Source organism: Typopeltis vanoorti, chromosome 17 (genome assembly GCF_054136105.1).
Source record: "Typopeltis vanoorti isolate ZY-2024b chromosome 17, IOZ_Tvanoo_1.0, whole genome shotgun sequence".
Lineage (NCBI taxonomy): Eukaryota > Metazoa > Arthropoda > Arachnida > Uropygi > Thelyphonidae > Typopeltis > Typopeltis vanoorti.
Window position 1 is genome coordinate 55,171,985 of NC_143565.1, and position 14,017 is coordinate 55,186,001.

At 32.8% G+C, this 14,017-nt stretch overlaps 1 protein-coding gene across 3 annotated transcripts in view; it reads right to left on the reverse strand.

Annotated features, from left to right (window-relative positions):
* LOC150097405 (uncharacterized) overlaps nucleotides 1–14,017 on the reverse strand; it is a 181,073-nt gene that overhangs the window by 24,520 nt on the left and 142,536 nt on the right. For all 3 annotated transcript variants that reach the window (XM_090406761.1, XM_090406759.1, XM_090406760.1), the window contains exons 10-12: nucleotides 13,130–13,236; nucleotides 6,117–7,788; nucleotides 467–886 (exon numbers count right to left, since the gene is read on the reverse strand). In XM_090406761.1, the coding sequence (XP_090262887.1) occupies nucleotides 467–886; nucleotides 6,117–7,788; nucleotides 13,130–13,236 (2,199 nt within the window). The remainder of the gene's footprint in view (nucleotides 1–466; nucleotides 887–6,116; nucleotides 7,789–13,129; nucleotides 13,237–14,017) is intronic.

A 14,017-nucleotide genomic window follows, 5' to 3' on the forward strand; every position in this document is an offset into this window, starting at 1 on the left:
AAATTTATTCAGCTTGCTCCCTAACCCCAGCTTTGATTATTGTTTTATAGATCATCATTATCAAATTCCTGATATGTATCCTTAAGGGTACACATAAGGAATACTACATGAAAAGTTTATAGCATATGATTAAGAACAGTACATGTAGAAACTATTGAATGACATATCTAAACTGCTTAACTAAATATCAAGCCATCTGAGGTAGATTAAAGATCACCAAGATATCTATCCTTTCCAGGTTTACATTATTCTCCTGTAGGACCCAGTATTTTGAACAGGCACAAAATGCAGAAGATTTTAAATTATAAACAGTAATATTTTAGTTATTTTTCTCATATTTAAAAACATGTTTTCTATAAGAATTTTCTCCTACAAGAAGAAAATACTACAAATTGATACCCTGCTTAACCACAAAGATAATAAAATTTCACACACAGCAGATTAAAACAATAAAAAGGCAACTTACCATTGCGAAGTTCAACAGGTATGTTAGAATCACGTGTTGATTCTGAATCTTCACTTCTGAGATCAATGCTAGAAGATATAGCATGAACATCTACTGCAACAACTTGCTGACCACCTCTTTCCTTGGGTTCTTCATCTGAAGAAAAGTGAAATGGCTGAGAATCTTCTACTGAATTTTCATTAGCTTCTCTCTCTGCAACTTTAACATTTTCAGCTGCACTTTCTGTTTCTTCTTTACTTACATTATCTATTGCTGCTGATGCTTCTGAGGAATAATCTCCTGAAATGGATCTTGTTAAAGTGTCCTGATGTGTAATTCTAACAGGGCTTCCAGATGCTTCACTATCTGACTCTCCATTATATTCAAATGACATAGAAGGATTTGGATAATTAATGTCATCATCGCTCTCAGAACTATGGCCTGAAAAAAAAAATATTTATACATGCATACATTGTATTTGTTTATTAACAACATAAACTTTATTACATATAACATCCCAGGGTTTTACTTAGAGAAGGTTCACAGTTTTCCAGATATAGCCTATTCGAGAAAAAAAAAAGTTCATCTCTTAAATGCTCCTTCCAACCTTCATTAAAACAAAAACATGAAAAGTAAAATAAATATAATCAAATCTTCTGCAAATCAAAAATCCACTAAGTAGAACTTTTTTTTTTTTTTTTGCCCAAAATGAAGGGACAAATCTGACTCAACTTATCTATTGCACGCGCTGGTTTGAATGTTAGACGTTTATATTTCATAAAATGACTACAGTTGGGTCTCTTTTTATGCAGTAGATATGTTCCACAGAAAACTGCATATAAAAAATCGCATAAAAAAGGCCCAACTAACATTGAAAAATTAGGGATACGTTCCATAATTTTCTAAAACCGCATAAAACCGAAGCAATGAATTAAAATAAACTTAAAATTGCATAAAAAAAGTTTATGAAAATTCAGGAAAATAAGAATGCCTAAGTTTGTTTTAAAGCTTTATTCATTTCATTTTATTGAAAAGTAACAATTTTTTTTTTTTTTTACATTTTGTCATCAGAATTATCATCGCTATTAGACAATATTCGGCAACGTTTGCGAACTGGTGCAAAATCACTTTTATCAACAGAAGAGATAGTCAATGCATCAGATCTGTATGGTAAAAGCAATGGTTCTTCATAAACAGAATTAGTTCCACTCTCGTTCTGTGCTGATTTTTTTTTCTTTTGACAATGTAATCAATGATTAAACTTTGCGATGATGATTTCACTAATTTTTTACACAGCTCGCAATATCCAGACATACAGTTCTTCAGCTCACATTGGAATTTAATTGATATTTAATTAATTATTAATTAATAATTAATGATCAATTATTAATAATAAAAATCAGCTAAATTAACAATTAATTATTAATTAATACATTACAAAATAACCAAGGTGTTCTATGAAAATTTCAGGATTTGTGAAGTCATAGGAAAAGTTTGGGAAACGCTGGATTAACCTATTATCGGAATGGATTCTCCTTCTGTTGACATGCACAGAAGTGTCGAAAGGTCTCGTATCTGTGGGCATACTATACATAAGTTTTGAAGTTATGCACTGCATAACTTCAAATCCGTATAAAAAGAGATCTGAGTGTATTTCCTCTGACAGGGCAATACATATACTTATTTGCTCTACCACAAAAGAATACCAATATTTTAAATGCAAATATTTATTTGAAAATAATTAGGATACAGCAAAACAAAAAATGTGAATGATAGTTTGGTATGTGAAATTTTTATTAGGGTGAGTGGGTTTGATTTAGAACTCAGCATATTTCCAGCCTGTACCTAAGCTCTTGCTATATGTGCTTCAACATTTTCAGAGTAACTCTGCCTACAGCATCTCTTTAAGTTTTTTTTTAACTTGCAGTAAAATTATTTCTGACGTATACATTTCATGTAATTTCATATAAAAATCCAAGGTCATAAAGTGACCACCTAAGAGGTGGCTAAAAAGTGAGCATCTGTAAGTGTTACACACATTTCCAAAATACAGTGCCCATTAGATAGAAAATATCATGACATTCCTCAAGATGTGCAAAACTACCAAAAAATCCCAACCAAAATCCTATAAGCACAATGCTTTTCTAAAGAAATTCACTCTCTAAAGCTATGCACTATAACCATCTATTCCAGCCTTTTTGACAGGCAATGGACATTATAACTTATTTCAATGATATTGGACTGATGAGGGTAATGTTATCTGTGAGAGTCAACATGGATTTGTGAAGGGGCGCTCTTGTTTTAGTAATATGCTAGCCTTTTATAATGATTTTGAAAGCATATGGTGTGAGGTAGAGATAGACAAGACGGGATATTTAGTGGGATGTTGCTACAAACCATGGGGCACAGAGAGTGTGAACCAGGAGATGTTTAGATAGTTGAGCTTGGCAAGTGTAAGAAGAATAATTGTTATGGGAGATTTTAACTACAGCAGTATAAATTGGGGAGAGGAGGATGCATGTAGCAATAAGGGAATGGAATTTCTAGAATTTTTGAGGGACAAATGTCTTAGGCAACCTGTAATAGAGAGAACAAGAGGTTCAAGAGTTTTGAATTTGGTCATAGCATTAGAAGAGTTGATAATAACTGAGATGACATCTCTCCCACCAGTTGGAGAGAGTGACCATGTGGTTTTGACTTGGAAGATGAATAGACATGCATCTTCCTCTCCCCAATTTATACTGTTGTAGTTAAAATATGTGGAATTATAAGGCAGGTGATTATAACAGTCTTAGACATCAACTTTGGGAAGTTTCGTGCAGATGATGTGAAGTTGGGAAGAGTTATAAGTAACAGTGCAGATGTGGTAGTCCTGCAGGAGGATTTGAATAAGCTAGACAGATGGGCAAATGAATGGGGGGTGTCAGTTTAATGCAGCAAAATGTAAGGTCTTGAGGTTTGGAACAAATCGATGGAATGATGCATACTCTATTGGAGGAGCTACAGTATACTGGATTACTGCAATAATGAGAAGGCCACTGACCTACAGTTATCATTCCGTTGTTATCTGACCACACTTAGACTATTGTTCTCAGATTTGGTACCCAGGATTTGAAGGGGATAAATTAACTGTGGAAAGGGTACAAAGGCAGATAACAAAGACAGTTTCAGGACAGTACAATGTTAGTTATGAGGATCGGCTGAGGGAATGTGGACTGCAGAGTTTGGTGGATAGAAGAAGGAGAGGTGATATGATTGAGACTTTTAAACTGTTGAAAGGTGGTTACAAGGTTGACACAGAGTTCTTTCGCTTGGTTGAACAGTAAGAAAGAGTGATGACAAGGGGGGGGGCATTCCTGGAAGTTACAAAAGGAAACTGTGAGCAAGAGGGTGATGAGTGGTTTCTTTGCGTGGAGGGTGGTTGAACAGTGGAATGCATTGCCTGCTAGAGTGGTGAGAGCGAGAACTGTCAATGGGTTTAAGGAGTGGTATAATAGACTTTGTGTTTCCTAGGAGGGACCTCCCACGACGAGTCTTGATATGCTTGTGTTTCCCAGGAAGGACCTCCCGCGATGAGTCTTTTGACTTCTTGGAAGCCTAATTAATAATGATAATAATTACAACACCAAAAAGAACATTAACTTATCAAAGAATTTAGCCAGCATCTTCAGAAAAAAAACATGTTACAGTTTTCCCTAACCTATGAGTAAGTTTAGGGAAAGGCTTGAATGAAGTATTCTCCTAACTTCAACAAGTACAGTAGCATTAATCTGCCAAAAATTTGTGAGACTGTCATTTTAAGATCAATTCCTACTCAACTATAATACTTCTATACAACATTAGAGGGTGACAAATAAGATTTTAGATTTGTGTCTATTACAATTTAAACAGCTTCACTTACACATTGTTGCAAGTAAACTGTAACAAGTTTTGCTCTGAAGATACTGATTTGAAATCTAATGAAATATAAAGTAGTTAATAAACACCCTTTTATAGTTTTAGTGTTGTAATACCATTAAAATAAGTTATGAATCTATTCCTGTAACCATACAGGTTTTTTACTGTGACAGTTGGCTGTGCCTTATATTAAAAATATGTAAAAATATACTACACAAATATAATCTTAGTTCTATTTTTTATGGCTTTTTTAAAAATATCACAGATTTTACACTCGAGTAAGGATTATTTTGATCCATTCTCTTATCCTAGGAAGTATAAGTTCTTTGCATCTATGATATTCTTTTTGGGAAAACCACTAAAACAGCATCTGCTGAAATTAAAAAAAAAAAAGCACATTAATCTTATATTGATTAATGTTTAGCGTATAAGATTAATGTTTTAATCTTATACTGATTAATATTAATGATTTGCCATGTATGATATTCTTAAGAACTACTGGATAATGCTGAAAGGGTACAAAAGTTGTCCACTACATCACAGCAGAAGCAATGATGAATATTCTTAAGTGAAAGTGCAATGACTAAGTATAAATCAACAGAATTTAGTCAATTTTTATACACCACTTAAGTTGTGACATGAAAGATCAATCTGGGCAGCTCATATACTCATTTGTAGTGCTACGTGTTACTTAGTGTCATTTCTCTCTTGGTGCATTATCTAGTCAGTTTGCTCAAACTTCCCTAACAATGTCATGTCTGGCATTACGCTAATATTTTGGCATACAATGAACATGGCAGGAGGTCCCATCAGGACATGACTGCCATGGAAAAGTAGTTTGAAGGAAGGTGAAATTCCAGCACACAGGCTTCATATGAAGGGGAAGATACTCCAAAGATGCTTATAAACGAGAGAATTATCAGCAAAAAAAAAACAGGACTAATTTTGTATAACTTTTAAGATTTTAGTTTTCATGAAAACGTTCTCTTTGGTTTTTATTTTGCTTGCCTTAAAAATGATGAAATGACACAAGATTTTGGAAATCAAATATGCATTCAGAACACTCAAATTCATAAAAATCGCATTTCATTCCAAGGATAGAAAAAAAAAATTCAATTTGCATAATCTAAACTGACAAGACAGTAAAAGATTTTTAAGTCATTTGAATCAAAGTCATTTTGTCAAAAATCTCATCCCTTATTCATTCAATCCAGTTGAAATGAAAGATAAAGATTAAATTTAGTAAAAAGCCAAACAAAATGGTAAAATTTATCAGTAGATTTCTTTCTGATGGTGTACAGTTACGTTTTCCAATGATGCCAGCAGCAATGGCTTGATAATAACAACATCAATAAAAAAAAAAAAAAGCTTGGATTTTTTTTAGAATTATATTGGATTTGATATTAGTTTGCCAGTTTTGATATTAGCTAACTCATCTTCAGTTGAAAAGCCCTTATAACTCAAGTTAGAGGATTTGCAACTAACCAGCTTTTTTATGTCATTTTTGCAGATGTACTACAAAGACAATACTAACGAAAAGCAATATCTTATTTTTTCTTAAGCAAAAAATAAATAATTTGTATGAAATCTTCACAACTAAATTATAAACATTAAATGCCAAAAGTAATTCAGGTTGATTACAATATAATATTTAAGAAATTCCATAATATAGAATTTATTAAATATTATTGATAAATAAATCGATAATAGGGAATTCCATATCATCAATTCAATTAAAAAAAAATAAAATAAAATAAATTGATTAAAAACATACCCTCATATGATGTGTCTATTTTTCTTTCGTCTTCACTTTCTTCTGATTTTAATTTGGCTTCTTTATCATACTCTGCCTCATGAATTTCATCTGCTTTTTCTTTAACATTTTTAACTTTCTCACTAATTTCAGCTTCTTGACCCTCTTCATCTTCAATGGTTTTATCAACTGAGAGAGATTCATCATTTGTGTTATTTTCATCATCTAATTTAGCATTTATTTCTGCTTTGCAATCTTCTGCACCTTCACCTTCCTGAACCTGTACATCATTCGGAATTTCTTGCATTTTCTTGAAAATGTTTTCTTGAAAATGTTCTACACTGCCAGTGACATCCAGTTCTTGTTCTTTTTCCTGCACAGACTCTCCATTAATTTCTTTATTCTTCAATAACTCACCATCTAGATCAACAAATGATTCTTCAGCTTCTTGATTTTGAGAATGTTCAAGATCTGGAACTTCTACTTCTTTATTTTCTAGATTTCCTTCAGCTTCATGTTTTTGGAGTTTTTCAGTTTCCTGATGATCATTTTCTTCAGCTACTTGGGATTCTTCAATTTTCTGTTGGTCATTTTCTTTATCCTTTTGGGATTCCTCAATTTCTTGTTGATCACTTTTTTGATCTACTTGGTGTTCCTCAATTTCATGTTTGTCACTTTCTTCAGTTATCTGAGGTGTTTCAATTTCTTGATTACTTTCTTGGGCTACTTGGTGTTCTTCAATTTCATGTTGGTCACTTTCTTCAACTATTTGAAGTTTTTCAATTTCTTGTTGATTAGCTTCTTGACGTTCTCTAATTTCCTGTTCAGCAGTTGCTTGTTCTTGGGGTTCTTCCTCCTTGCCAAGTTCATCAGCTTCACATTCTTGTAGTTCTCCAATTTCCTTTTCATCATTTTTTTCAGGTTCATCTATTTCCTGTTTGCCATCAATGGCTTGTTCACTTCTTAGAACTTCTTTCATTTCCTCTGGTTGAAGTTTTGCCTCTTCTGTTTCTGGTGGCTGGATTTCAGCTTCTTCTGGATGGATTTCTGTCTCTTCTGTTCCCAGTGATTGGATTTTTGTTTCTTGTGGTTGAATTTCTCTCTCTTCCATTCCCAGTGACTGGATTTCTGTTTCTTGTGGTTGGATTTCTGTCTCTTCCATTCCTGGTGACTGGATTTCTGTTTCTTTTCCTTGGATTACTGCTTCCTGTTCTTGGTGTTCTTTCAATTCGTGGGTATGAGATTCTGTAGTTTCCAAATAGTGCTCATTTTCAGCTTCCTGACTTTTTGCTTCTTCACTTTTATAATTATGGTTCTTCTTGTAGCTTTGCATTAATTCTCCTTCGTCATCTTCATTAATTTTTTGCTCTGCTATTTGATTCTCCTTATCTGGAATTGCAGTTTCAATTTCTTCATCTTGAATTACTTCATCCTCTTGATTTTCAAATTCTTCAGATTGATAATCATACAAAAATTCTTCCTCCACCAGCTGCACTTTATCTTCTTTGGATGATAAGGTGTTTTGAACTTCACTTTCTTCCAAGTCATCAACCAGTTCAACTTCTTCTGGCATGTCAACAGACTGTTCCAGATCAACCTCCTGAACTTCCTCTTCTAATCCCAATTCTTCAACTTCAATCTCCTGAATCTGCTCTTCCACTTCCTCAACAATCTCCTCCTCAAACACAATTCTCTAAATAAATAAATAATTTCATATTATCACAAAATGTCTCACATTCTAAAAATACAAAACTAATCTAAGTCTTCTATAATCATCAACCAGCACTGAAAAGAAGTAGCAGCATTTTTTAGGACAATAAAAAAATACACTTTTTTTTTTTCAAATTCCTAAACCTATGGAGGATTATTTTTATTTATTATATTAAAAGATAAAAAAGCATACACATGAAAATTTTTTATTTTATCAGTGAACTCATGCACCACAAATGCTATTTTTTTAAAAAAATTTTGTTATTATTATCACAGAAATGCATAATTCTAGACAATTATGAAGATATATAAATATTCAAGTATTTTGTTTTGGATAATTATTTAAGATAATATAAATAAATACATTGCAGCTAAAAAAAATTAATGCAAAAGGATATTTTACTGAAATAAGATGAAAATTTCAGCATCAATTTGACCCAATATTTTTAGATCTGGCTGTACATTCAGTTAATTTTTGCATTTATACTACCTATATAAATGTACAGAGTATTCCTATTCAAACATACACAGAATAATTACACACACACACACACACACACACACACACACACACACACACACACACACACACACACACACACACACACACACACAGGTAGTGCTCAAATTATGACGGGGGTTCTGTTCCAATGTCTCTGTTGTAAGTCGAGGACTTTTTTTTAATTCTTGATTTGCTTGATTTCTGTTATAATATTTTCATAAATTAGGTTTCTACTTAAAACGGTTAGAAACGTATAAACTTACATAAACATTTATAAATTATTTAATAGCACATATAGATATAAATACATAAATACAAAATTAAGAAAGAAAAATTTAAGAAAATAATACATAAACACATATCAAAAATAGTGCACTTACTATAATTTGAAATTCCTTTAAATATTAGTTAACATAAACAAAAACTTATTAACAGTGTCTTTAATTAAACAGGTGAGTAACTGTCACTCATTTGGACAATATGGTTATTTCTCACGATTGGACTAGCTTTTTTAATCAGAAAATTGGTTAACACTGTCTGTTGGTTTTTTCTTTTTTTTCTTCATATATTTCGCGATAACATCTGACAGCCTCGCGAATCTGCTTTTCGACTTTGGCGAAGTGATCGGTGTCTTGATCCATATTTTTGAGTAGCTGAAGTCCTTGATTTAGTTTAGAAAATACTTCAGCTAATCCTTTTACAGTAAATATTTTTAATGATTTCTCTCTTCATCTTCCTCATTATTCCTTTCTTCTTCTACAACTCTTTCATTTTGAAAAATCAAGTCTTGATCAGTCAGTTCACCTTCTTCGTGATGTGCTAGTTCTTCTATATCGGTAATATTGATTTCTAGATGCAGTTTTCTTGTAATTTCAAAGATTTCTTTACCAATTTGTTCTAACATACTATGCTCATTGTACTCTTCGAGTATCTACTGCAGTAGTAACTTCTTCTAAATTCCTCGCAAAGATTGTTCCATTACTTCCTTCCATGAAGTTCCAATGTTTTGGATACATTGGTTAATATCACAATTTTTCCAAAAATCACGTAATATTATAGTATCGTTGTCCATTGCTGTTATTGTTTGAGAAAATGTAGTTTTCTCAAGCAATAACAGCTTGAGAAAAGCAATAACAGGTTGAATCACAGTTGTTGTATTGGGCTGTAGATACATCACATTTATATTTTCATTCAAATTGGTGATGTGAAGAGGATGTCCTGGAGCATTGTCAAACAGCAATAGAATTTTAAAAGGAATGCTTTTTTCAAGACAGTAGGCAATGTATTTCTGGAATAAAACAATTTAAGAACCAGTCTTCGAATAAAACAATTGTCATCCAAGCCTTAGGATTACTCCTGTAGTAAACCGGCAACTTATTCTTGTCAATGTTTTTCAAAGTTCTGGAGTTTTGTGAATGGTAAACAAGAAATGGTTTTAATTAAAACCAGCAGCATTTCCTCCAAGAAAAAGCGTAATCCTATCTTTAAATGCCTTAAAACCAGGCATCAATGTAGTTTCTCTGTGAATGTAAGTTCGTTATGGCATTCTTTTCCAGAACAGTCCGGTTTCATCTACATTAAAAATCTGCTCTAGCAAATAGCCTTCATCTTTTATCATCTCTTTCAGATTTTTCTTGAAAATTTCAGCAGTTTCAAAATTCCAGCAGCTTCTCACATTATTTGTATGTTATGTAAGTTAAATCAGCTTTTGAAATGATAAAACCAACCTTCACTAGCATTAAATGTATGCCCACCGTATTTATCTTCTTGTTGGCTGCATGCTTTTGTTTGAATTGTAAACAAACTGAGAGGAATATTCTTGTTGATTTGATCATCTATCCATATCATTAAAAGTTTCTCCATTTCATGAATTGGCCCTTCTCTTTTTTTCGTTAAAATTGCACATTTCATATTAGCTGCCTCCATTATTCTTGATTTATCCTTTATAATTGTTGAAACAGTTGAATGCAATAGTTTTTCTTCTCGTGCGATTTCACTGACTTTCTTTGTCATATGCTTTAATGACCTTCATTTTAACATCTAAAATTAAAGCTTTCCTCACCTTTTTTATGTTGGAATTTTCATCAGTAGTATTACTTCTCTTACTGGACATGATAGGGTTACGATGAGATACAAAAATTGTAATGAGAGAAATGAACACTTCGGCTGCTGATTAGTAACTAATGTGCCAAAAGCTGTGATAAGTTAGAAGTGGGTGAATCATAGCAGCGGCTATTGCATATTGGTGATAGGCTTTGCTTATCGACTAATACTGATGCTGCGATGTGTATACAAAAGCAATGTGATATATGTATGCACATATGCTGGCGGCAAAGTTAAATTAGAGAATTTTTAATAATAATTTTTGGCTGGCGTAAGTCGAGGACTATCTGTATATATATATGGATGATATTCAGGCTGTATCTTCCCCACTGCAGGGTGAAGGCCTCTCCCATTATGGGAGGTTTGGGTCTACTTCCCCCCCCCCCCTTATGGTGACCCAGTCCATCTTGGAAGAGTGCATATATATTTGTATGAATGAATGAATGTGTGAAGGCGAAAGACAATCACAAACTTCCATGCTCAAGGCAGGATTTTAATCCATAGCCGGAATGTGATTATGCTAACCATTCGGCCAAACAGGCCAATGTGTGTGTGTGTATCTCCAGTTATAAGGTTTAATACAAATCTGAGTGTAACATAAGTATCAGAATGTTTCCCAGAACTGAAGTGCATCATCTCATCATCTACCAACTTCAAATTCCTACACCTACTACAACAAGAATAATTCTTGGCTGTTTATTTTTATACGAGCCTATAAACACTGACAAGTAATGTACAAACATTACAAATTTTCCAGTATTTGCAAGTTAATTTATTCCTTAATTCAATTACACTGTAATTATATATATAGTATATTGGTATTATTATTAACAGAGCCCTCCAGAGAGTTAGGGACTCATTGAGGGAGGCCACCCACACACACACACACACACACACACACACACACACACACACACCAGCTATCATACTAATTCTTGAATTCCTTCACACTTCTGCTTGCATACACAACAGCCAATGGCAATCCATTCCAATCACGCGTACCACTCTATGAGAGATAAATCTAGATATTGCCCCTTTCATGTGCCAAAGAGATATTAAGCAATACAGATCACTTAACAAACAAATTAAGATAACTGGGATGAGACTCCTCCATGCAGCCTTGAAGGAATGAGAAGTGACTGGGTTTCTGATTAAATGTCCAATCCTAAACTCTTGTAGTGTGCACTGTTAGTAGATATCCACCTGGATATTAAATGAATAAGGATGGATCAGCAATTATTTGGGACTTAGGAAACAAAATGATATTTAGTGTTGGTTTAAACCAAAAACATATGAAATGTTGCATGTTACATTTTCAGCAATAACATAATCCAGTTGTAGAAATTAAACTAGAAACTATAACCAGCAATAGATATTACACATCAGGCAAGAGAAGATGATTATAGATATTCTCTATGTCCTCTTACATAACCAGGGACCACTGTATAAGTTATAACCAAATCAACAAAAAACGTAACCAAATACCCACAACATATATGAATTAATTCATTCACACAGACATGAGTGCCCACACACAAACACACATCACAAGATAAATTGGAAATAAAAAAAAAGTTTTGGCATGATCTGCAGGCTAAAGAAAGCCTGGTACAAATCATGAATCATACTATAGAGAAAAAAAAATTATTGCATGAACATTTTAAAAATATGGACTATCTTATATCTTAATTTTTTTTATTACTTTATTATCAAAAGGCTGGAATGTAGAGTTTGCCATTATTTATGCCATTTCCATGAGAAATAACTCAAGACTAAAATTACAAAACTTCCTTTAATTCTATTAAATCTAAATTTAAATATCAAAATAAGCTATTATTTCAATGAAATAAGCTATACCATTACCTCAATAGTTAAGATATTTACCGAATGAAAATGAAATGACCCCCCCCTCCCTAAAAAAAAAAAAACAACAACAACAGAGAAACTCATGTACTAGACACCACCTATGGCTGTCTAGCTCCTGACAGCAATATTCTGTAATTAGTCCCATGGAAAAGAAGAGAAGTTAGGGCATTCAATAGTAGTCTGTTAGTTCTTGCAAAAGGGTTTTGTAAGACTCATGGTTACTTCCAGGATTAACCCTTCATGATTATGCAACAATATTGTTTTTTTACATCTACTGAAGTGATTATTTTATGACATACTAATCTAATTAACTCTTTGGTTGTTCTTATCATATAACATTTAGTGGTAAACACAATATACCTAAGTATACTGTGTTTATTACTCAAAAAGGCAGTAGACTGCCTTCAGAAGTTGCATTCAGGTGTGTGATAATAAGCAAAGGTCATGAACTGAGTGACTTTGAGAAGGAATTGATTATAGGAATAAAAGCATCTTGATGGATCAATAAACATACTTTAACAATTAATGCTGATATGGCCACATGCAGCATTGTCTCAGATGGGAGTACCCAAAATAGTTTGATAAATAGAAAAAACTGAGTAAACATCTGGAAACAGTTGATATACAAGAATTAAATAAAGGTCTGATAGGAGCATAAAGTCCAATAAATGTGGTACAACTAATCAAATAACTGTGCAGCACGACCAGATATAATCATTCATATAAGTAATTATATTTTGATTTTTTTGTGAACTTAAGATTCCTATTAATTAAAATAAATTATTTTATGATACTGGTCAATAGGCATCCAGGAACAGTTCAATGACCAATAAAATATGCAGTATTACTTTACCTGATCAGTAAGTTCCAAAACTATATTGGCTGTTTCTTTCATTTCTGATTTCCCACTTTCATCAGCAGACTGGCTATCATGTTCAGATATAACATTTTCTGCTGTACCTGTAAACAAAACAGGAGTAACTGAATTAAAAACATTAAAGCTGTGATTTTCAAGGCTTTCAGTGGTATAAATAGTCATCATGCTTATACAAATCACCCAGAAAACATTAACAAATTTTTATTTTCATCAGAACTTTTTTAAACAATGTTGAAAGAAAATTTTCCAACAATACAATCATTCTGGAAATTCTGAATACATTTTAACTATATAAGATTAGAAAGATGATGTACTAGGATTAATAAACACATTTTGGCAAATTTTATCTAGATGATATGACATGTACTAAATACTGTTTAGCTTATACATTGCTGCATAAAATAGAAATTTATACATCCTAAGCTAATGTGAATCCATATCACAGCATCTACTTATAAATGAATGGATGCTGTGAATAAGCTTAGTATATTTAAACTTTAAAAACTTATAAAAGGTTCAAAACATCAAAAGATATTTAATTATTCAGCTTTATTTTACACACATACATGATGAGTGGACAATTTATTAGAGATACTTAACAGTGTGCTGGACTACCACAAGCCTTCAGAACAGTCTTAACACACTGGCTTCACAAGGTTACAGAAACTGAATTCCTGTAGTTCAGTCACATTTTCTGGTATTAGCCAGCAGCCTTTGTTCATACATTAAGTTTCACCAGATCCTTTCACCAGAGTATACTCATTCATGTTTCACACGAATGAGTATACTCAGTTGGCAAAGATGTTTGAACAAGTTGCACCACCAATCAAACCTTTGATCTCACACCATGTCTGGACCTCTGTC